Source organism: Vespa mandarinia, chromosome 2 (genome assembly GCF_050613455.1).
Source record: "Vespa mandarinia isolate Hongniang chromosome 2, ASM5061345v1, whole genome shotgun sequence".
Classification (NCBI taxonomy): Eukaryota; Metazoa; Arthropoda; class Insecta; order Hymenoptera; family Vespidae; genus Vespa; species Vespa mandarinia.
In genome coordinates this window covers 1,624,877-1,648,812 of record NC_140811.1, presented here as the reverse complement: position 1 = coordinate 1,648,812, position 23,936 = coordinate 1,624,877, and the positions used below count along the sequence as shown (strand labels likewise).

Genomic DNA, 23,936 nt, shown 5'->3' with positions numbered 1-23,936 from the left:
GAGTTGTGCGAAAGAGATCATATAATATATAACACATACACACACACATTATATAAATAAAGTTCGATAGTTTTGACAGTTCTTGTCATTATCGCAAAACTCTAAACACTATTGTTATTGTTATTAATTTCTTTATGATTTTTAAAATAAATATAATAATTAAAGAAATAAAATGTTGAATCTTTTGTATATTATTGTTCGTCGAATTCTTACGACATAGTATCCATATATAAATGTGTTAAGTTCCGCTTATGCGGCTCAGTCGGAGTTTGCGTTTTGTGATCTCTTTATGTCAGGTAGATATTTTATTAAAATAAATTTCATTATCACGTTCAATTATTTCATTCTTTATATTATTTATCTTATCTTTTAGAGCTATACGATATATAAAATATAAATATAACAAATTTTATCTATATAGAATGTAAATATATAAATGATTATAAATCTGCACAATTGAACTGAGGATTATTTGGAAACAAAGGAATATCAACATGTGGAAACCTTTTGAAGCTGGAAGTTCTCCAATAGATTGGTGTGAGGGAAATTATAGTATATCACCCAGCATTGCAGAATTTATGAATACGGTTGGTGATATAATTTATATAAGATATATTATTATAATAATAATTTTCTTTGTCCATATATAAGTTTTATAGACCTTTATGTCAAAGAAAGGATGATTCATTTCATCATGATATATTTCCTTTGTCATTTTTATCATAAAAGAATTATTTTATATATGTACACACACACACACACACATACACACACACATAAAGAATATAAAAACTTTTTTGTTTCAGTTAAGCAATGTAGTTTTTTTATTACTTCCACCTGTACTCATGCATCTTTTTCGTGATTATGGAAGATTTGTAAATCCAGGAATTCATGTAATATGGTTTCTACTTATGATAGTGGGCCTGAGTAGTGCCTATTTTCATGCAACTTTATCTCTAATAGGTAAAATGTGCAATAAAAATTAATAAGATAGATAATATATATATGTATATATCAATTGGAATAAATGTTAATTGTTATTATTACAGGCCAGCTTTTGGATGAGTTAGCCATATTATGGGTATACATGGCAGGTTTTTGTATGTTTTTCCCAAGAAGATATTTTCCAAATGTTTTTCGAAATGACAGAAAACGTTTTTCAATGTTTGCTACGTTTCCGACTTTAATAGCTACTGGTTTAGCATTAGTACATCCAGCACTAAATGCATTTGCTTTAATGAGTCTTGGTATACCTGCATTTGGTTTTATGATAATAGAATTAAAAAGGTATACTTGATATTTGTTCATACTTTTTTATTATATTTAATATTCAGTTTATTTTAATTATCTTACTTCTTTTTATCTATACTTTTTTCTAATTGTCTATACTTCTTTTTTCTTCCACTCCCCAAGAACGACATCAATGAGGGTGTATAGATTAGGTCTCCGTTGTGGCGCTGTATGGATATTAGCTGTTACATGTTGGTTAAATGATCGTTTATTCTGCGATACTTGGCTGAATTTAAATTTCCCATATCTTCATGCTTTGTGGCATCTATTCATTTTTATAGCAAGCTATACAGCAGCAGTACTCTTTGCTTATTTTTCTGTCAAGGAAGAAAGACCACAACAATCGCCTACACTTCGATATTGGCCAAGAGATGATTTTGAACTTGGTATACCATATGTGACAATTAAAAGTTATGTTAAAATTGATACAAATAGCAACATATAATTAATTTAGAATATTATAAATATCTATAAGGCTATAATGTGCATTTATTATTAAATTAATAAAGTAATAGTAGATTAAAGAATAAACTGAAACAATGATGTGCTTAATAAGATATTTTGTATATCTATTTTATAAAAGATATGTTCTTATATATTTGAGCTAAATGTAAGATTGTTATACCGAGCAGTATATAAGAAATGATATATTTGTCATTGAAATTATTTTTTACGATTAGTTATTACAAATTTAATTGAAAATAAAATTTTATTTAAATTCTCTTTTATCATATATAATTTACGATTATTTATAAAATTTTATATATATTAATTGATAATTGATCCTAAATAGGTATGAAGAATTATTTTGTAAATGGCATAGTTTTTTATTTTGTAAATTAAAATATATGTCTCAAACTGAATGTCTTATATGTAAATGGAATTTACTTATACATGTAATGATATTGACACATGTGGTGATATTTAATTATGTATCATACAGTATTCTGTAAAATTGCATGGCCACAGTATCGGAAGTTTTTATATGTTTTAAAAGTACATTATATTCTCGAGCAAGAAAAGAACAAAATATTTTGTAGTTATATATAAGTATATCCTACATATGCATAACAAACACATATATATGGACTTACATATGTATATACTAAGATTGTGTATTTAGAATCTAGGGAAAAGCATATATATTTGAATATATATACACATAAAATAAAGATTTGTATCAATGTATTAATTTATGATATAAATAATACATGTGTTATAATAAGATTATAATAAATATATAAACCAAAAAAATTAAGTATGTTAAATTTTAATATAATAAAAATTATGAGATATAAAAAATATATAATTACAGACAATTTATAAAAATATATAATTATCTGAAAAAAAATATGATAACATATATTCCATTATTTATGGAAGTATTAGTAATTCTTTGTTATATTATATTTGTCCCTTATATTATTTATTATTGTTATATTATTTGTCCCTTGTATTATCATAAAAAAATATTATTTACTCTCCTCTATAATATACAATATTATTATCGGTCTCATGAATTTTTACCTCATATAATAAATCTGGATTAGGCAATTCCTTTTTCAATTCATTATAAATATATATAGCTAAATTTTCAGTGGTCGATACAACATTTTTAAAATAATATACATCTTTGTCTAAATTTTTGTGATCCAGTCTATCCATTAATACATTTTTCATGTACCTTTTTAAATCAGATATATTCATAACCATACCAGTTATAGGATCTAATGGTCCACGGACTGTAACTTCAACTGCAATAAATTAAAAATTTTATAATAATGCTCATAATTTTTAATTTATTATTATATAATAAAAAATTAATTTATTATGTTTATATCTTAATTACCAATATAATTATGTCCATGTCCCCAAAAATTGTTACATTTTCCATATATCATTTTATTTTCTTCATCGCTCAGATTATAACTATAATGATAAAAAAAAAAATTAATACCTTCATAAAAACGATATATCTACTATTAACTGTTGTTAACCTTATAATATAATACATATATATATATATATACACATATACATTTAGACATTAATTATTGGTACCTGTGCAATCTATGACAGCTAGATATTGATTCCTTTCTCGTTAAATAAACAATTGGATGAGTCATTTTTATAAATTTCTTGATAGCTGACTGTTAGTTGACTCTTAGAATACGATTATAGTATTATAAAAGCTTACAACTGGAATACCGTAGAATAAAAATTAATCCATATTGATGAACATTCAATCATAAAAAATGGTTACTTAGAAAAACTCAAGGATAATTATTGAAAGTATTCTATTCGATGTAATACGAAGATCGTCGTAACAACATTTTAATAAAATCTATTACATTCGTAAAGGATGGTTATTCGAAATCATTACCAATTGAAATTTTACGGCGAAATATATAAGATTACTTTATCAAAAGTTTAGATATGTTATATATTAAATTTAAATTAAAAATTTTAATGAAAGAATAAAAAAAGAAAAGAAAAAAAGAGAGAGAAATGAAAAAAAATATGTTTTCAATGATATAAGAAATATGTATTGCTATGAAAATTTTATAAAAATCAATTTAAAATTCTAAGAGATATTTAAACAAAAATATATATATATAAAAATGTCCCGTAATCTATAATTTAAATTGCTCCAATTTTCAACGAAATTTCCCGCCAATGATTCGATTAGAAAATGAAGAAAATGTAGCCAATGGCGTTTAAGCGTGCATACGCGATCGTACATTGTAAATGAAACTTTAAAGGAATCAACTATTTTACGATAGTGCAATATTGGTGCACATTATTAATCCAATATGAGCTTAAGATTGTGTTTAAGACCGATGAGTTGTTTCATGATAAGATAAAAATCTCCAATTAATCGAATCACATTTTCACCTGCTCGAAGATAAGTTTCAATTGCTAGTGCTATTAATTATTGTTGTTTAAATTTATCACCAAATTTGTGTCTATAGTAATAACATTTCCTTTCTGTATACTGTCATGCCGGTAACGCCCTATAAACTGTAAGAATTAGTCATTTCACGGAATGTGTGATATAAATATAATTTGAATATAGAAAGTGAAGAGTTGCGAAACATATACGACTCTTATTTGATAAAATGGATAGCAAAGGAAGAAAGATTATTGTCTGTGATAATGGAACGGGGGTAAGCATATATATATATAACGATGTAAATTATTCTAATATAGATTATTTGGAGTCCCTTTTTTAATACCTTTTTCAATATATATATATATGTATATATATATATATATATATATATATATATATATATATAGTTATTAATATATGATTACTTTGTATTTCTTATTTGTCAAGTGTTAAGATATCATTTGAAAAATTCAATATAAATTATTTCTATATACTTGTTTCAATATCTATTATTATTAATTTAATTTATTTTCAGTTCGTCAAATGCGGATATGCGGGAGCAAATTTTCCTGCACATATATTTCCTTCGATAGTTGGACGTCCAATCATAAGGGCTGTTAATAAGATAGGAGACATCGACGTGAAGGTACATATTTTATTATTGTTTATAATAACTTGCATAATATAAAAGAAAAAAAATTATATATATATATATATATATATATATATATATATGTATGATTTATAATCAGCTTTTATTGGAAGCGATTATAATAAATTTATTTATTCCCTTTTTCCGTTTCTTATTTCTTTTATTATTTTCTGTTCATCTATATTAAAAAAATATTATCTATATTAAAAACAATAGACACTATTTATCCTTAAGGAGATATAATTAAAATGATAAATTGATTAACAATTATTATGGTAAAACATAAGAACATATTCTAGATTTCTTCTTTTTATATCAATGTTAATGGAATAAATGTACTATTATTTTTATAAAGTACTAGTTATTCTATTGTCTCTAATTATTTATCCTTACAAAGTTACAAGCAAATAGACATTAATATTCTTTTTTTTTTTTTTTTTTTGTAATACTATAGAAAAATTAATCATTAAGTTTTGGAAAATATATTTATATAATAATAAGTAAAGTTATTAATATAAAAATTATATTTTCAGCAAGAATATTGTGTTCGTGTAAGTCAATTTATAATGTTACCCTGTGTGGCTCAATGAATAGAGATTGTTTAAAAGCTTATTTATATTTTTCTACTGACATAAATATAAATGTAAGAGTTTGACTTATTAACAAAAATTGACTTTTATTAACAAAACTTTGAAAAAGGAATGTATATCACAAATGTAAGATTATTATTATCTATATCATTATTATAATATTTAATATACTTCGACATTGTCAAAAACAAAATTGTAATTGTCTATGCATCAATCAATTCGATGCCATCAAAAGTCTTTTGCTTGTTTTCATTTATTGAAAGAAGAGATAGAAAATGTTTGTTATAGGTTTTTTTTTTAGCCCATTTTTGGTACGTGGGTATGTTTGTATATACTGTGCTTTTGATAAATTATCTAATATGTTTGTCTGCTTACATTTGCTCTCGTAGGATGTGCTTAACATGCCTGTAAGTTTAATGTATTTTTGATGCTAATTTGTACATCTATTTCTCATTGATTGATCATAAAATAATTTTTAAAATAATAGTTTCTTTTTTAGAGAATATAAATGGAGAAGTAGTTTTTAATAGTCAACTAATCGATTGAAATAATACAATTTCTTATATACTTCAAATTTTAACATAATTTAATCAAATTAAGTAATTTTTATTCCATTTATATTATTCATTTAATTCTCTTCTATGTTATAGTCATAATAAATTTGTAAAAATATCTTTAATATTTATAATAATTTTTATTTTATATAATAATATTTTTAATCGGATATTAAGAATAGTATCAGTGTTATAAACTTATATTGGCAATTTATAGGCATATAAAAATGAATAAGATTATATGAGTGTTTGAATCTGAATATTGTATTATAAAATATCAATAATATGTGAGCAAACATCCACAAGTGCTATATGTGCAATGTTTGATCATTCATACTCTCAAATTTTCAATTTTATTTATATCAACAATAATAATGATCCTTGCATCTTAGTTTTAATACTCTTATTAATTGAGAAAACTATTAATCATATATAATTGCATTATTATGACAGGACTTAATGGTTGGAGATGAAGCAAGTAAACTTCGTTCTATGTTAGAAATTAGTTATCCCATGCAAAATGGAATTGTTAGGTGTGTATAAAGATTTTATTATATATATATATATATATATATATATATATATATATATATATATAACACATTTTTAACTTCAATTAAACAATGTAATAATGTAATGCTTTTTTAGAAATTGGGAGGACATGTGTCATGTTTGGGATTATACATTTGGAAAAGAAAAAATGAACATTAATCCTAGAGAATGTAAAATTTTGCTGACTGAACCACCAATGAATCCTATCACGAATAGAGAGAAAATGATCGAGGTAAAATATATATTAATATGTATATATATATATATATTTTTTTTCTTCTGTTATTTCAAGGCTCACTACTTATTTAATTATATTTAGATAAAACTTTTATATATATATATACATTTTTTTTTCTTTTTTTAGGTGATGTTTGAAAAATATGGATTTGCTGGAACATATATTGCAATACAAGCTGTACTTACATTGTATGCTCAAGGATTGATTAGTGGTGTTGTGGTAGACTCTGGTGATGGAGTTACACATATTTGTCCAGTATTTGAAGAATATGCTTTGCCTCATTTAACACGTCGATTAGATATTGCCGGTCGTGACATTACTATGTATTTAATAAAATTACTTTTATTACGTGGATATGCCTTCAACCATTCTGCTGATTTTGAAACAGTAAGAATGTTAAAAGAGAAATTATGTTATATTGGATATAATATTGAAACTGAAGAAAAATTAGCTCGTGAAACGACTGTTTTAGTAGAATCTTATACAGTAAGTATAATGATTTATATAGTAAAATACAACATTTTAATTTTTTTTACTCATCAAATACTCAGAATTTGTACTTTTTCGTTCATCATTGTTAATAGTTCTTTTAAGCTTCCAGATGGTCGAGTAATAAAAGTAGGTGGTGAAAGATTTTCAGCACCAGAAGCATTATTCCAACCGCGTTTAATAAATGTTGAAGCTCTGGGAATTGCAGAGCTAGTATTTAGTACAATTCAAGCAGCTGATATTGATATCAGAAGTGAACTATATAAGCATATCGTTCTTAGCGGTGGCAGTACAATGTATCCAGGGCTTCCGTCTAGACTCGAACGAGAGATCAAGCAACTTTATTTGCAGAAAGTTTTAAAAAATGATACATCCAAACTTAATGTAAGTTTATCAAAAATTTATATACATATATATATATATATTTTTTTTGTTTAATTTTTATTACATCTGATAATATGGCATGGAATATGGTTCCTCCAAAGAGTTTATATTATTCTTATATAGAAATTCAAAATCAAAATCGAAGATTCACCGCGACGCAAAGATATGGTTTTTATGGGTGGTGCTGTATTAGCAGAAATAACAAAGGATCGAGATTCTGTATGGATAACGAAAGAAGAATATGAAGAGAAAGGTCTTAGTGTATTAAAAAAATTAGGATCCTATGAATCTTAAGGATATGTTATGTTAGTACAAGGTGCAACATGAAACAAAGTAAATTTTTTCAGACTAAAAGTGATGCAAATGCCATTGAAAAATAGTCAAGTTGTTTTACAGACTACAAATTACTTGAACGATATAAAACAGACAGAGTGCTTGAGTTTGCTGTAAGGGCTATGTCATGCCAAATAGAATATTTATTTTGGTTATGCAGATTAGTGCAATTAATAGAGCTATATAATCAACTGTAAGATCTTCATATGGATGCGAAGAATAAATGAATTTTTATTTTAAGTACATGCGATAATTATCAGAGGATCATTAAAATATAGAAATTTTTTACTTGGAACACACAAAATGGTTATTTTATACTGTATACAAATTTTAATAATCCGTATCTCTGGAGCTCTTATTTATATGCATTCCAGAAAACGAATTTTGTAAATATAGCTTTTATAAATATCATTTTTTGTTTAGTAAAGTTTTACATTTATTGTTGAAGCCATAGCTTCTCTGCCAAAATAATAAGTAAGAAAAGAGAACAGTTTCCTATAGATCTAACTTCAGTAAAATGAACTTGATAAAATCAGTGCAATGGCTGAAATTGTTATTGATAAAGAAACACATAGGCATTGATTTAATTTATCTTTTTAAGGTTCACAGTGGAAAGCATTTTTTTTTATAACAAAACACAAGTATTTATGTGTTTCAACATGCATCATAGTAATTTATTCATAGTTTGAAAACAAACATAGATAAATCAATTAATTTAGCGATTTATATTGTATAATATAAAAAATATAAAACTATAATTAAGCAATAGTTGATATAAAATCATGCATTTAATAATTTAATTATTCTAAGATATTAAATATTTTATAAAAAATATAGGAGAAGAGAGGAGAGAGAGTTTTTTATGTTTTCTCTTAAATTTTTTCACATCTTATAAAAAACAAACAACACCCGTATCACAACAAATTGTCAAGCAATTTGTTTGTTTGATTGTCAAAGCAAATTGTCATTGTTGTTCTTGTAAAAAGTAGATTTATAAAAATGACATGTCAGTGTTTATTTTTTTTATTGTTATTTAAATAAATAACTCTTAGAAATAAATGTATTTCCTATAAAGTCTTCCATAATAATTTTGAAACCCTAGAAATTAATTGAAGATGTGTGCAATTTGTGCAGATATTTTTTTTCTATCTAATATATATATATATATATATATATATATGATAGTTGAAATGAAATACATACAAGGAAAATGATTTTTAACTTCTTTATACATAGCTTTTAATACAATGGCAACATAAAATAATACCAAATTAAGATTAGTCTACAACAGTCTTTATTATGTTACGCCATATATGGGACCTTTATATTGTGTATCTATGTACACCTTTATGTATAAATAAAAATAACAATTTAATTTGTATTATACAATTTTGCATTCATATGGGTACGACATAACAGTAGATAAACGTATATGTATTTAATTTTGTTTAAATTTGTACAACTTGATTTCAATATCATTCTGTATAACAATGAAACAACAAGCAATTATGCTATTGTGTGAAGACATAAAGTTTAGTTTTGAATGGTGTATTATACTATATACTGCGCGTTATACAGTAGATTTTTTAAATGTATACATTTCTGTACACCTCTGGAAATTATTGATGAGATAATATGATAGTTTCATTTTTTTTTCTTCTTAAGCTGTATATAGATACATTATATTAAGCAAATAAAAAAAATAGTATACAAAACACTTTATAATAATCCAAAAGTGCTTCACAAATATCTGCAATTACAACATTTGCAGATTTGATACAATACCTTACCAAGACACTTGAATGAAGTGTAAAGATGGAGTTTTATAGAAAATTTTAAATCCTATAAATCACATTCAGAATGTAATTGGCTTATTTTTGCATTGTTCAATACAAAAATTGGTGAAACGTTTAAGGAACTTTGGATACTCCCTCTTATAAACTGCACGTAAGACAGATGCTGGTGCCCATCCACCAGGATTTACTAGAATTTATATTTGGTTATAGTTAATAGTTAATTTGTTCATCTAAATATGTATCGTAATATGAAAGATAGCATACCGACAGAACAGTATGTTATTTTGCAAGTTATATTATCCCGTTTTATTTCTTCTTCATCTTTTGGAGGATCAATAAATGTTTGACATACAAGACATACTGTTAAGTAAACTCTCACACATTTACCAACATTTGACTGTATAAAAAAATTAACTCGTGTTATTAAATGTATAAAAATGTATAAAAATGTTTGATAATTGATGTTTGGAATACAAACTGGATAATCGGAATATTCTGTACTGTGGTTGCATACTATCCATAAATCATGTGCATCTGGATCTTGATCATCTGTTACTCTACGTATATGGGACCAGAAAAGTGCATCCCTTTGGCTCGCAGGCCAAATTCGTTTATGTGTCTGCAGAAATACCAAAGTATCCTTGGAGATATTTTCTATTACAGTCATATCTTCGAGCGTAGCTTCCCATTCGCTTCTATATTCAGGACCAAAGAATATTTCGCAGACTTCATGTCCGGTTACACCTTTTACAACATGACAAGCTTTAAGAGGATCTACGACCAAACCATCGGCTTCCTCCTCGCGTCTATACATTCGCATATCACCATCTTCAGCAAATAATTGCCATCCTCCTGCTCCTCCTACGCCAAGTCTAGCATAGTGCAGCTGCTGCATAGTTATTTTTTCTATCTATAATTATAGATTTTTTTTTTTTATTACACGTACGAACGCAGGCAAATCCTTTATATTTTCATTCAAACAAATTAGAACAATAGTTAATTACCTCAGGCCAAAGCCTATGCTTTACCGCTGATGTAGTAGGTGTAGTTAAAATGGTAACAGATTTTTGTTTCAAACGATCTCTTAATTGATTCTCTTCATCGATTTTATCTAAACCAGTTTCTACTGCGTCATAAAATTCTTCATCGCAGAGAGCACTGTGTGGACCTTCCTTGAAATTGTTAATTTTTTATATTAACATTTATAATTACAGCCGACAAAAAGATATATACATCTATTATATCTAAAATATATTTTCTCTATGGATATTTCACATTAAGATTGTTATTTACTTCTTCAAAATAACACATTTCTCAAATGTCATGCCTAAATTACTACAAGCTTTTATATCTAATATAAATGAAATTATTAGAAAAAGGAATATAAGCATCTATAAAAGCTTTTCATATAAATGATATAATGAAATGAACAATGACAGGACAAAGAATATCTGTCAAAAATAACAAATGAAGCATAACTATATACATATATATATATATACATATATATATACATATATATATACATATATATATATATATATGTATATATATAGTTATGTATATGTATATAATGTGACACAAGTATAAATAGATGAACGAATCATGTTCTAACAACCTTTGGATGTAAACAAACGATTGTGTGTCAAATTTAAAACAACAATTAAATAATAAGATAAATTTAATGTCCTAGTAAGCAGAAGATCTTCTTAAAAAATCACATAATTATAAAAATCAAACCTCATAATCTGGACCTCCATGAATGAGAACTCGAGGTCTTGGAGAATCACTTTGATGCATGGTAATTTGATCTTTTAAGGTTTTATACAATTCTTGTAATTTTCGCTTTTTTTCAACTTCTTTTTCCCATCTACGACGCCATGCATCTTCACGCTGTATCATTAACTCAATGCAGTGTTGTAACGTCGCCAAGACTCCTTCACTTGTTGCTTTAAATGTAATTGCTTCACCCTTAAAATCCACTGACTGTTCAGCCGGATTAAATTTTTTTTCAATCTTATTTTCTGTAAATCATTACGAAAGAAAGTAATCATCAATCCAAGTTTGAATTTGTCCTATTTTCTTCTGCTTCTATAATAAGAAAATATCTTAGAATAAGTCATACCTTTTGAGAAAGCATTTTTAGCATTTTCTGCACAATTATCAAAATATTTTTGTAACGTATCAATTTGCTTTATTAGAATGTCTCTGAATGTTTCTATTTCTGCTAATTTTTCTTTCAAACCTCTAATACCACGCTTTGTAAAACTACCAGCGCTTGTAGTAGACTGTGTGTTTGACACTAAGGAAATGGCACTACCATGACGTTTAAGACTATTTTCACTTCCATAGCCTGATTCTGACTGTTTAAAATAAAAATATATGGAAAATTGATATTTTATTCATGCATTGGCAAATCATACATTGTATTTACCCATTTATATAATAACTACATTTATATATGATTACATTGATACATAAATGAAAAGCATAATTAAAAAAAAGAAATATGCTTCTAAATGCTTTTGAAAAATTTACCTTATATGACTTTAAAACATCTACCCATCTCTGTTTTTCTTCAGGATTGCTTGCTCTCAAATACCATACTAAGCAATCATTAACAGATACGTCAAATCTACATTCATCAAATTCATGTGCCTATTAAATTAAATCAACATACAAAATAAATTAATGGATGCATTTACTATTAATTCGGACAATATAACGTCCAATATACAGCTTTATACGTATAATATCCTACCTTGATATTAGCCTTATATAAACTTATCGAACCTCGACAACCAAATCCACTATCTTGTTCGGATTTATAATAAGATAAAGTACCATCCTTGAGAACAATAAATCTTGTTTGCCAGCCGTGTATGTAATTTGTCCATTTGGATAATGTACCCTGAAGTTCTGGAACTACCACTCCGTCAGAACCATCATCCTCATCGCCATCAAGCTCAGCTTCCATATATTCAATTTCTTCATTGTTAAGGCGAAGTGCCTCTACTTCATCAGCCATTATCAGGAATGAATTGGACCAAATACCGTGTTATTTAGGATTGGCACAACATACCAGATTGTGATTTTTATTAAAACTGCGTAACGAATGGAAAAATATAATCGGACTGTTTACTTAACTGACAGGTACAAAATTATAAGATGACTGAGCAATCTTGATATAGGACACGTTTCAAAACATAATTGAAATTAATTGTCGCGTAACATAACCTCATGCGATACGTCTTCAATATTCATATCATATGAAAGGTTAATCGTTCGTACTTTTTGCTGAATAAACGTAGATAAATAATCAACACTTCGTCATACCACAGACTATACTTAATCTTTACTTATACTAGACAAATACAGGGCGTTTTCTTATCATCAGAACACAAACACACATTGATATAATACGTTCGAATTTTCCTTCATAAACACAATTACATATATGCATGTTTAATGCGTAGCATTAGATAACAGAGATAATTAAAATAAGTTTTTTTCAAGACTGGGTAGAATCAACTCACTCGTCTGAGATGTACCACCAATCCACCGAGATGATTTACGAGGCAAACTTGCTGATTGTGTTTTCTCACATTTTATTCTCAACGAATATTTAAATTGATTATAAAGAAACGAAAAAGTTATTCATGAGAACGATATTAATTATTGATTAAGAATGACGATTTCTTCGAACCACGATTATTAAATAATATACGATTACTAAATAACAATATAGTTTAATAATTTTAAAAACACGTGTGTGATGCTCAGGGCTCTTGAAATACTTGATTGATCACTGCTTAGGCTACGGTGTCCCAAACTACCGTACGTATCATCGTACTATTAATTCATTTACATGTTCTATTTTATCGACTCCGAATCGTTGAAATTTTTATTTAGAAAATCAACGTTACTTATCGTTTTGTTTATAACGAAATTTAGAACGAAATTACTACGAAATACAGATAATTAGATCGATATTAACAATTAATATAATTAATTTTACAACAAAAATAATATCGATTGGTCGGATCTCATAACGTGGAGATTGTCGCGTACGAAGATCCATCTATTAGTAATATATATGAATTATTATGAAAAAATAATTATCTATTATAATGGTAACAACGAATAAATTTTATCTGAAGATGGATATAATCTGTTAGAAAACGATGTACACACGTCGACGTTCGAAAGTAAACTGATCGTCGAGATCAGAACGAGCATAGGAAGAATTGTTTACATTGTCTTTTGTTTATACGTATCAAAGACTATTATTATCATTTTCTTTATATCGACGGTCCTTCATCGACGACTTATCCTCGTAATTGGAACAATCGATTGCAAGCGATTTTAATATAGAGATTTCTCATCAGGTGGCAGCACGTGTAGCGTTTACGTAAACATTTAAAATGGCCGCATTTCTTCATTTTATAAGCAAAAAAAACTAATTAACTTTTATTTTCATATAACCATAAAAGATAAATTAAAACAACCATTTGCTCAAACAACATAATGAATCTTTTTTTCGTCTTTACGGTAAGTATTATTATTTGTTTCCTCAACTTCGTTATATATATAAAAAAGGAAAGTGCGTTAACATGAATATCGCTCCGCACTAATGAATAATTTATTTACACGAATAATATTCCTATTACGAATTACAGGTAAAATCGTTTAGTCATTTAATCAGCTTGGAATATTTTTCCTACGGCATTATGAATTTTCTATCTGGCTCATATGAAAAATGAATCCTCAAAATAACCGTTTGAAATGGAATACATTATACACATAAGTACATACATATGTACCTATATATACGCACACAGACATACAGATATAAGTAAAATATAAATGGAGTCGTACTGGAGCTATGGAAGGTACGATCGATTAGATTAAAAAAAAGAGAGAGAGAGAGAGAGAGAGGAAATAGGAAAGGTCCTTCGAAGATTTAAATCGACACGAAGCTGCGGGAGGAAATGAAAAACCGTAAGGGGGAAATCGTTTGGAGTCACCCGCTTCATGACTGCACGTATGCGTAGTGAATGTGCCGAGAGAAGTGAAAAGGAGGAGGAAGAGGAGGAGGAGGTGGAGGTGGAGTAGTAAGAGTAGGAGTAGGAGTAGAGGAGTAGTAGTAGAGTATAGTAAGCGAGAAGGATAGAAGCTTCCCAGGGTCCTCTCTCTCTCTCTCTTTTCCCCCAACGTCTCTCTGGGACCCTGATTCGTTCGTCTGAAAACCTTGCTCTTTTACGCAATTTTAGCGTTTATTAAAGTTTGCTCGCAAATGAAACGAAGCCCATATAACCTACCTAATTTAGCGAGTAGCATTTTCGAGTGGGGGCCACTTCAGAAGAGAGAGAGAGAGAGAGAGAGAGAGACAGAGAGAGAGAGAGAGAGAGAGAGAGAGAGAGAGAGAGAGAGAAAGAGAGAGATAGAGATAGATAGAGAGAGAGAAAGAGAGAGAGAAAGAGGTGGAGAGGCTGGCTTCTATTGACAGCGGTTATTGCCTAACTGCGTACCTCCACCTAATATGCCCGCTCGGGGATTCGCATGCAGGGCCGCTCGAACGAAAACTGCGAAACACGACTGCGAATCTTTAATTCCGCCGCCGTGGTAATCCGCCCTCCCGCCCCGCCACGCCGCTCGCGCGTCGCCACCATCTCTCTCTCTCTCTCTCTCTCTCTCTCTCTCTCTCTCTCTTTTCGTATCATCTCTCTTTCTATTCTCTCTAGTCTTTATCTCTGTCCCTGTCACTCTTCCACTTTACCCCGTTAGCTTCGTTCCATCTTTCTCTTTCTGATTCTCTGCTTCTCGCTTCCTCCTCCTCTTTCCCCTCCTCCTTCTCCTCCTCCTCCTCCTTTTCCTCGTTGAAGCACGAATTTTACCCGTGGCGAAAAAAATGACGTTCCCCCGACGATGAGTGCTCCGCTTTTTCAAAGCCCTCTCCTAGAGCTCGGTGTTTTTAAGATCACGAGGGATATCGTTCGGTTCTCTTCCATTTATCCCCGTCGTTCAATGGGATGCCTCTGCGACTTATTACGTGTCAATATTATTTCGTTAATGATAACTCGTAAGTTATATATGTCCGCATGTAACGTAATAATGTTCTCTTTTTCTTTTTCTTTTTTCTTTTTTTCTTCTTATCCTTTTTATTTATCAATCTTACAAATTAAATTAATCCATAAGTTTAATTTATTATGGAAAAAATTTTTCGATATTTCTAGGATGAAATTAATATCGTCTAAATGTTGCAATCAGATCACGTTCATATACATACATATACGTTTCGATCGTAATTCCGTAAACGGAATGATTTTTCTAATCGTTTATTTTAATCGATTCGATTGTTTTAAGATTTCCCATTAAAGATGATCGAGAAAATATTACGATGCCCACGATCGTACGTTATCGTTCGATCGATCAATGCGTTATCGTCGTTTCAATGGGTTATGCGATTCGCCCGTTTAAGTAAAAAAAGGGGGAAAAAAAATATGTGGATAATCGGTACGATCTGTAGACGGTAGGAGAGAGATAACGGGGAGATGCACACCTTTTCGTACATACATAGGTAATCGTAACGCTTCGCGAACGGATGCGGGCAAATGACGGCCCTGGCTGCATTTGAAACTCCGTTAACTCTCCGAATATTAGCTCGTCGAGCGAGATTAACCCCATTGTGCCCCGTTGCAAATGATGACATCACTATTAAACTCCCGTCGGCTTACGGAAATTGATTAAACTATCAAATTAGCTCTACTAATATCAACACATCAACGTCGAGAGGTACGGTGGGTAGGTACGTATGGCAAGAGAACGAATGAGAGAGAGAGAGAGAGAGAGAGAGAGAGAAAGGGTGAAGAAGGGAGTAAAGGGAGGTCTCCGCGCGATTTCCACAAGCTCGATCCCGAATGACATGAATTTACGTGTCCGACTATCGTTCGACGTGTGTGCATTCATCGGTCTGATTATATTTCCTAAGAGGTCCGCAATCACGAGCGCGAGTCTGCGTGGGGTGGGATTTGCAAATTGCACGCGTATAACAACTCTCGTGGTATAATAACGACTCCCGCGGTTGCCGCGGGGAATTTCATTGATCGCGGTTAATTGTCCGCGGTGAAGAACGTTCGGCTTCGAAGATCACCCTTCTCCCTTGTAAATCGACCGACCGACCGACCGACCGACCGACTGAGATAATATCCAGATAGAAAGATAACTATACTCTTTTTCAATTCGGTCGGATGTAATAAAGCAATTAACAAGAAAAGTACCAATGAGAATATAATAAGCGAACAGCGAATGGATCTTTTAATTTTTCTAGGGAGAATTATCGAAGTCGTTTAAAAGGAAGAAAGAAAAAAAAAGAAAGAAAAAGAAAAGAGAAAAAAAAAATCCAAACAAAATTACGCTCGAGTAATGTTATCGATCGATAAATTTAAGAGACTCGATTCGTCGAGTCCAAAAGTTCTCGACGTCCTTTTTTTTTACTTTTCTCCTCACACTCTCATTGTCAGCGTACTTCGGTTCTTCGGTTCTCCCTCTTCCTCCTCCCTTGGTATTCGGGAACTATAGAGCGTTAGATGCACTGTCAAGGGAAGTGTGAACAATTTCGTGCATTGTCAAGACTATAATATGGATGGCTGGCAGGATAATTATTGGAGGCCGTTTGAATCTAACTGTTTCCTTCATTAGCAGTCTCAGTTCTCTCGACTCTGTGTCTCTCCTTCTCTTTCTACTTCTCGTTTTGTCTTCTCTGCCGCCTCTCTCTCTCTCTCTCTCTCTCTTTCCCTCTTATCCATCTCCCTCTTTTTCCTCTAGCTTTCTCTTTCTCTTCCTTCCACTTTCCTTCTCGCACGATCTTTCTCTCTCTCTCTCTCTCCCTCTCTTTCCTTGTCTTTCTCTCTATCCGAATTTTGTACAGAATTACCCGCCATTATCATAATTGCGCTATTACCGATAATATCTACGACTTGGCTTCGAAACTGTAGCTCGATGCTCTTAATCCATTTTCTATTTGGACATCGGGCTTTCGGTGGACGAGAGAAGTCGCAAGTTCCGTTGCGTAATTTCCGGCCCCATTGAGTCTCTCTATCTCTTTCTCTTTTATTGCGTCTCACAGCCCATGGAATTATATATTTTGTAATAAGCGATGGGACGCGTGAAGGCTGTGAATTTAGGGTAATAAGTATGAATATAGAGAGAAATCTTCAAAACTGTACGTTAGGTATTTAATTTATAAAAGTTTGGATATAATAAAGAATATATTATTTGATTTATGCATTTCGATTTAACGATAATGGAAGATCGATCGATAAAAACGAAGATTTAAGTCAGCTAAATTGAAGGAATGCTCGATGATTCTATTTGTCTGAGGAATTAGCAGAATCGGATATTTGATTCGTCGTAAATGAAAAAGATCGATCGTCGTAGTATCAATAGACGATTATAAATGAAATCATAATAAAGTTATGGTAGATATTTCATCTATTTAATATTTTTGTACACGTTCCATGTTACAACGAATCGTGAGCAAACGTAAATGACACCTTCGATGGCAATTAGAATTGGCGGCAGGTGGTAAGCTGTATCTGACAGTTTTTCGAAGGGTCCAGCCAGAACGGTGGTCGACTGCTTCAATGCCGCAAATAAATTTCACATTCATTATCGCGTATTACGAAGGCTCGACCGAGATCCATGGAGAGACCATAGTGACGAGGATGACAAGAGACGGAGAAAGAAGAGGAGGAGAAGGAGGAGGAGGAGGAAGAGAAGAGGCAAATAGAATCCCTTAACTTTTTTATCGATTGTGGTGCGTCCCTACAACACCGACATATATACGAACGATGAAGAACAATGCTATTTAATTTTGATCATTTTAAAAAATTTACATATCTACAAATCGAATTCGTACTTTGGTTTTAAATATTTATTTCTTTCGATCGAAAAATTTATTTAGATGAATCCAGAGAAGGGAAGAAAGAGATGTCCCGCCGATGTCGTAATTGTAACTTATCTCGTTAAATCCTTCTTCGGTGGTGGGTGGAGGAGTGATAATGACGACGACGAAAGGAGAGGGCAGAATCGGGATGAGGAAAAGGAGGAGAAGGAGGAAAAGGAGAGAGAGAGAGAGAGAGAGAGAGAGAGAGAGAGAGAGAGAGAGAGAGAGAGAGAGAGCGTTGGTGAAGCTTGGTGAGGTAGGATGTTCGGTGGGTGGAGACGTGACATAATTACGAATATTAATTGCGTTTCCAACGAGCTGCTAGAACCGGGGGCTGCTGAGTGCAGATGTCAACCTATTATCAACCCTTACCTTACAATAGATGAGATCTCGCTTTCTCTGTGTCGCTTTAGCCCCCTCTCCTTCTCTCCATCATCACCACCCCACCTCCCCCATCCCACATCACCCCTTTTCCTCGTCTCTTTTGCCTCGGCCCGTACTCTCCTCCTCTCTTGCCAACATCACCCCGGTTTTATTGCAAAGTTAACAATGCTACTCGGCTTCTGAATAGCTGCGGAGTATCATTATCAGCGTGTCATCGGCACAGCGAGGCGCGGCTCCTTTTATAAAGTAAAATATTTCAAGGTAGGAAGAAAGTTGAAGGAGACGTCGCGGGGATATTGGTATAGGACACCTCGGAGAACATCGACGATAATATCTATCTACGTGTGACGTCGAACGAGATCAAAAAGTCTATCTCCATCGATCGTTTTACGTTGATTTTTCTTTAAGAGATATATAATCTTCTTTTCTATACCAAATCGATTACTACCATTTTTCTTACATTATTTCATTGTTTGAATGAAAGAATGATTCTTAAAAAAGAAAAAGAGAAGAAGAGGAGAGCGAACGAAAGAAATATAAAAAAAGGAGAAAAAAACTTTTCAGAACATAATTATCAACAGACTAATTACATTAATCGAAAACAATGCACGACGAAAGGACAGAATTCAAGTGGTGGGACAACGCGATCGTGAATCCCGGGAGAGAAAAAGAATTTTCTGTAGGGTGGAAGGCGGAGGTGAAAGCCTGAATGAAGGATGGAGAAGGGATCTTTGGAGGATGGGAGGAGACAGTCGTTTAATAAAAGTATGAATATCGCCAATAACTCTTCGCTCGTTCCTGAATAATGTCCACTCTATCGGAAAATAATTATACTTTATCGCGGCGGCCCCTGTTCCTCCCCTTTTCCTTTCCCTCCCTCTCAAGTCGAAATCTTCTCAAATCGCTCAATTATATTTCCTCTCAGGCCGTCCTCTTCTCATCTCTCTCTCTCTCTCTCTCTCTCTCTCTCTCTCTCTCTCTCTCTCTCTTTCTCTCTCTCGGATCTCACTGCCAGCCAAATCTTTACCGCGTTAGCCACCGATGAAAAAGAAAGAAAGATAAGGAAAATAAAAAGGACAGAATCCTTAGGCTCCTTCCTTTCTACTTTTCAATGTCGATTTTCGTTTCTTTCGATATTTAATCATTATCATCCTTTGCGTTATATCTTATCGAAGAGATAAGAGAAATAAGATAGAAGAATATACATATATATATATTACTTTTTTTTCTCTTGTCGGATTCAACTTTCATTTTCGAAACGTTTCGGATCACGTAGAAGTTTCGTTTCGATCCATTGAGATAGTATCCTTCGTCCTTTGTCTGAGGAACGATTAAAGAACGTCGTGCTCGTCAAAAGAGCCATCGATAAAGTTCCAAAATTGACTGGGAAGCTTCTGTACGCGGTTGGCTTAATCGACTATGATAATTTATCGTTACTTCCCGTATAGCGGAGAGAAAAAGAGAGAGAGAGAGAGAGAGAGAGAGAGAGAGAGAGAGAGAGATCGGAAAAGAATGAGAATATAAAAGGGGTGGCAGGTCGAAGATCGAGCGAATGAAGAAGAGGTAACGTCGTTCTAGGATTGAAAGGAGAAAAAGGATTAAGGGAGAGAGAAAGATAGATAGAGAGAGAGAGAGAGAGAGGAAGGGAGAAAGCAAAAAAATGCACGCGTCTCGTGCGAGGGAAAAAGAGAAGAGAAGGAAGAGAGAGTGAGAGAGAGAGAGAGAGAGAGAGGGTTTGCGTGGGTGGTAGTAAATGGATGATGGTAGTGATGGTAGTGGTACAGTGACGATGGACACGGTGGTAGATGACACGCGTGAATGCGCCTTTATAAAGAGGAGCCAGTGAATTGATATAAGTGAGCGGTTATTTCACGATCATTTGGGATTCCCTATGAATGCCGAGGGGGCGAAGAGGACGTTAGGGTGGCAACGCTTGGTGGCAGAAATGGGGGGGAGGCATTCAGCCACGTGCAGGACGCTATCCACGCAACGGATCAAAGCCAATGGTTCTCTCTGATCGGACTTCCGAACGTTCCACCGGTGTACCGGTTACTTCTCAGTCTTCATCTTTCTCCATCTCGTTTCTCCTCGTATCCTCTCTTTGCTCTCCTTTTATTCTCCCTCTCTCTCTCTCTCAGCAATAGGTATATACGTAATTCGCCACGGTATCCGCCTCGTTTATACCTTCCCTCCGGCACTCGTGTCCTTTTAATGCTGCTCGTCCTCGAGACTGCTTCGCGCTCGAGAAGTAAACTAATTTGCTATTTCTCTCTCTCTCTCTCTCTCTCTCTCTCTATATATATATATCTCTATCTCTCTCTTTATTTTTCTCTTAAAGGAATATAACAATGAAAACGAAGGAATATAATAAGAAAAACGAAATAGTAAAATAAATAAATAAAACTGAATTGTTCGGACATTGACATGTCGTATTCTTTTTTACTTATCAACAATTACGTTTTAAAAGAGCATACTTCGTAGTTTCTTCTATTTATCTGGGAGATATTTAATGATAAAATTGGAAAAAGATGAAAATCAAATTGAAAGGAGTGAAGATAATGATTGAGGCGGATTGGATGATGTTAGGTGTGTGTGTGTGTGTGTGTGTAGGGGGGGGTGAAAGGAGAAGTGTTTCAAAAAGAGGGAAGAAAAAAAAATAGAAAAAGAAAGATTTGTAAGTCGTAGAAAATGTGGAGAAAAGCGAGGCGAGAAAACTCACTGTGATAACTTTGACGTTTTTTTCCGGGCGACGTAGCGTGGTTTTTCTAGCACAAGCTCTGGCACAAAGGGGTGACGGGAGACGAAGCGCGGAGAGGAGAAAAACCCGACCACGATGGTTTGATGGCCGTGAGCAAGAGAAAGGCACGACCGAAGAAATAAACTGGGTACAAACACAATAATTACTATCTCTTTATTTGGTTGTTTGTTGGAGTCGAGGTCTCTGTCTCTTTTTCTCTTCTCCTCTCTCTCTCTCTCTCTTTCTCTTTCTCGATCCAGAGGGAGAAAAGAGAGAGAGAGAGAGAGAGAGAGAGAGAGAGAGAGAGAAACGTGGCGGCGCGCCGGCGTTGTGCAGAAGTTAATAAAATCCCGGCAGCCACGCTGGGGCGCACCGAGCAACCCCCGTAAAAAGGGGTGGAGGCTCGGTTTATTTAGCAGAGACGTAGCCACTGTTTGTTGCTCTCGATCTACTCTCTTGGTCTATCTGACTATCGATGTTATTACGAGAGTACGTTATCTTTTTTCAATTAATGATAATTAACATATATATATATATATATATATATATATATATATATATATACATATATATATATGTATGAATAAATGTACACATATAACAAAGGGATCAATGACAAATTATCAGACGGTTATTTGTAATGTCAAAATAAATGATATTCATTAAAAATGCGAAAGAATATCATTCTACGCTTGGGATATACGTGGTGTTAAAAGAATATGACATTACTTTAGTACTTTGACGGGAAAATGTGAAGATACACGAGGATTGGTTATGTGCAAGTGAAAAAGAGATAAAGAAAGAAAAAGAAAGAGAGAGAGAGAGAGAGAGAGAGAGAGAGGGAGAGGGAAAGAAAGAGTGGGACAGTCTTTACCTCGTTTATCCTATAAAAGTCAACGGTTCTTCGTCCTCGGTTTATCCAGCGCGTCGTGAGCAATCCAACAAAGCGCGGTGGCGCCTCAGGGGCCAATAACGCGACGCTCCTGATATATAACCACGAGTGATGGAGAGGGAGAGAAAGAGGAAAAGAGAGAGATTCTGGTTACCCTTCTCAGCCTCTTCTACCCTCGTCTATCCCTTCCTCCTTCTCATCCTCCTTCCCATCCGTACGTCCCCTGCTCCACCTGTCCTGTAGTCGCTCGACCGCGTTGTTGTCGCCTGAAAAGGATTCGAGCCTTCCGGGAGTGTTAACAAACGAAGAAGGGAAAGGAAAAAAGGAAGCGGATCACTTTGAGAGAATGCGTTTCGATCTACGATTTCTAACGTATCGATCGATATCCTGGCTTTTTCTTTATTTCTTTATTTATTCATTTATTTTTCTCTTTCTTTTTCTTCCTTGTATATCCTCTTTTTCTTTGATCTTACTACATTTGATTATTTATTTTCCCCTTTCTGTCCTCTGTTTAGTACAAATTTATTATATAAATTTCTTTTGATGTTGTATAATGAAATCGTCGTTAATTACTTTTTTGTTAAAATACAAATGAATTCAATAGTTCGCGAAGAATCAAATAAAAGTTATTGAAATGAGTTCTGTTCCGTGGAAAAGCGATTTACTTGATATATAGGATATATATATATATATATATATATATGTATATATATATATGTATTCGTACATTTATACGTCGTTAATCGACATTGCTAAAAAGTTGACCAGTTAGGACGCATTTCCGTCAGCCTTTTTAAGCGGATGACCTTCAATGGTGATTCAATTTTATGCAGCTCGCGGAAATATAGATATTTTAGATGGGAACATTTTAAATCACTTTATAAGTCCGAAACTCATGTCATGAAGGGATTTATAAAATTGAAGTGGATTGAAAAGGGTTCGCACGGATGGGAGGGGATATGTTGTTAAGTAGTATACGCATCTGTCAAAGAGAAAAATCGATTCTGTGGTCGAATTATATGAAAATAATTTTTCATGTTTTCCCATGTTCATGATAATACGCTTCTTTTCCTTTTTACGTTTTTATTCTGTCTTTTTTTTTTTTTTCTTTTTTTTTAATCGTTATTCTTCGTTTTGCTTGAAAATGTTGGACAAGTTGGCGCGAAATCGATCAGGATCGCGTACAGAAGTAAGAAAAATTCGCG

The 23,936-nt window shown here is 32.2% G+C and overlaps 4 protein-coding genes across 9 annotated transcripts; 2 read left to right on the top strand and 2 right to left on the bottom strand.

The window, feature by feature from the left end:
* Positions 1–43: 43 nt before the first annotated feature.
* Positions 44–2,460, top strand: bwa (alkaline ceramidase). 3 transcript variants are annotated; one of them, XM_085664672.1, is made up of 6 exons: positions 44–296; positions 422–587; positions 807–963; positions 1,050–1,287; positions 1,414–1,481; positions 1,572–2,460. In XM_085664672.1, exons 2-6 carry the CDS (start codon positions 495–497, stop codon positions 1,733–1,735), a joined length of 720 nt encoding a protein of 239 aa, XP_085520798.1. In that variant the 5' UTR covers positions 44–296; positions 422–494; the 3' UTR covers positions 1,736–2,460. The 3 variants fall into 3 exon arrangements, with proteins under 3 accessions (XP_085520798.1, XP_035743767.1, XP_035743769.1); XM_035887874.2 differs by having other exon boundaries at positions 45–296; positions 1,414–1,941; XM_035887876.2 differs by having other exon boundaries at positions 45–296; positions 374–587; positions 1,414–1,941.
* Positions 2,461–2,684: 224 nt separating this feature from the next.
* purple (6-pyruvoyl tetrahydrobiopterin synthase purple) lies at positions 2,685–4,304 on the bottom strand. Its single transcript, XM_035887791.2, has 4 exons — positions 4,186–4,304; positions 3,352–3,489; positions 3,140–3,219; positions 2,685–3,044 (listed from the first exon to the last, which is right to left on the bottom strand). Exons 2-4 carry the CDS (start codon positions 3,414–3,416, stop codon positions 2,767–2,769), a joined length of 423 nt encoding a protein of 140 aa, XP_035743684.1. The 5' UTR covers positions 3,417–3,489; positions 4,186–4,304; the 3' UTR covers positions 2,685–2,766.
* Positions 4,305–4,314: 10 nt separating this feature from the next.
* On the top strand, positions 4,315–9,070 carry Arp2 (Actin-related protein 2). 4 transcript variants are annotated; one of them, XM_035887842.2, is made up of 8 exons: positions 4,315–4,457; positions 4,719–4,829; positions 5,815–5,832; positions 6,433–6,512; positions 6,628–6,763; positions 6,896–7,255; positions 7,364–7,642; positions 7,766–9,067. In XM_035887842.2, the coding sequence occupies exons 1-8, from the start codon at positions 4,410–4,412 to the stop codon at positions 7,934–7,936; spliced, it is 1,203 nt and encodes a 400-aa protein (XP_035743735.1). In that variant the 5' UTR covers positions 4,315–4,409; the 3' UTR covers positions 7,937–9,067. The 4 variants fall into 4 exon arrangements, with proteins under 4 accessions (XP_035743735.1, XP_035743733.1, XP_035743736.1 ...); XM_035887840.2 differs by lacking the exon at positions 5,815–5,832 and adding an exon at positions 5,369–5,386 and having other exon boundaries at positions 7,766–9,066; XM_035887843.2 differs by lacking the exon at positions 5,815–5,832 and having other exon boundaries at positions 7,766–9,063.
* A 150-nt stretch (positions 9,071–9,220) lies between these two features.
* On the bottom strand, positions 9,221–13,952 carry cert (ceramide transfer protein). Its single transcript, XM_035887839.2, has 9 exons — positions 13,308–13,952; positions 12,533–12,875; positions 12,310–12,429; positions 11,897–12,134; positions 11,512–11,795; positions 10,776–10,943; positions 10,250–10,681; positions 10,036–10,168; positions 9,221–9,958 (listed from the first exon to the last, which is right to left on the bottom strand). The coding sequence occupies exons 2-9, from the start codon at positions 12,797–12,799 to the stop codon at positions 9,831–9,833; spliced, it is 1,770 nt and encodes a 589-aa protein (XP_035743732.1). The 5' UTR covers positions 12,800–12,875; positions 13,308–13,952; the 3' UTR covers positions 9,221–9,830.
* Between the last annotated feature and the right edge of the window lie 9,984 nt (positions 13,953–23,936).

What these genes read in the sequence shown, in the direction of transcription:
- bwa (XM_035887874.2), top strand. Translation starts at nt 495, where the DNA reads ATGTGGAAACCTTTTGAAGCTGGAAGTTCTCCAATAGATTGGTGTGAG. An exon ending in TTGCAGAATTTATGAATACG is followed by an intron (nt 588 to 806) that starts GTTGGTGATATA and finishes TTTTTGTTTCAG; the next exon opens with TTAAGCAATGTAGTTTTTTT. An exon ending in ATGATAATAGAATTAAAAAG is followed by an intron (nt 1,288 to 1,413) that starts GTATACTTGATA and finishes CCACTCCCCAAG; the next exon opens with AACGACATCAATGAGGGTGT.
- purple (XM_035887791.2), bottom strand. Translation starts at nt 3,416, where the DNA reads ATGACTCATCCAATTGTTTATTTAACGAGAAAGGAATCAATATCTAGC. An exon ending in AGCTGTCATAGATTGCACAG is followed by an intron (nt 3,220 to 3,351) that starts GTACCAATAATT and finishes TTATCATTATAG; the next exon opens with TTATAATCTGAGCGATGAAG. An exon ending in ACATGGACATAATTATATTG is followed by an intron (nt 3,045 to 3,139) that starts GTAATTAAGATA and finishes AATTTATTGCAG; the next exon opens with TTGAAGTTACAGTCCGTGGA.
- Arp2 (XM_035887842.2), top strand. Translation starts at nt 4,410, where the DNA reads ATGGATAGCAAAGGAAGAAAGATTATTGTCTGTGATAATGGAACGGGG. An exon ending in TTTTAGTAGAATCTTATACA is followed by an intron (nt 7,256 to 7,363) that starts GTAAGTATAATG and finishes AGTTCTTTTAAG; the next exon opens with CTTCCAGATGGTCGAGTAAT. An exon ending in ATGATACATCCAAACTTAAT is followed by an intron (nt 7,643 to 7,765) that starts GTAAGTTTATCA and finishes ATTCTTATATAG; the next exon opens with AAATTCAAAATCAAAATCGA.
- cert (XM_035887839.2), bottom strand. Translation starts at nt 12,799, where the DNA reads ATGGCTGATGAAGTAGAGGCACTTCGCCTTAACAATGAAGAAATTGAA. An exon ending in TAAAAATGCTTTCTCAAAAG is followed by an intron (nt 11,796 to 11,896) that starts GTATGACTTATT and finishes AATGATTTACAG; the next exon opens with AAAATAAGATTGAAAAAAAA. An exon ending in ATGGAGGTCCAGATTATGAG is followed by an intron (nt 10,944 to 11,511) that starts GTTTGATTTTTA and finishes AACAATTTCAAG; the next exon opens with GAAGGTCCACACAGTGCTCT.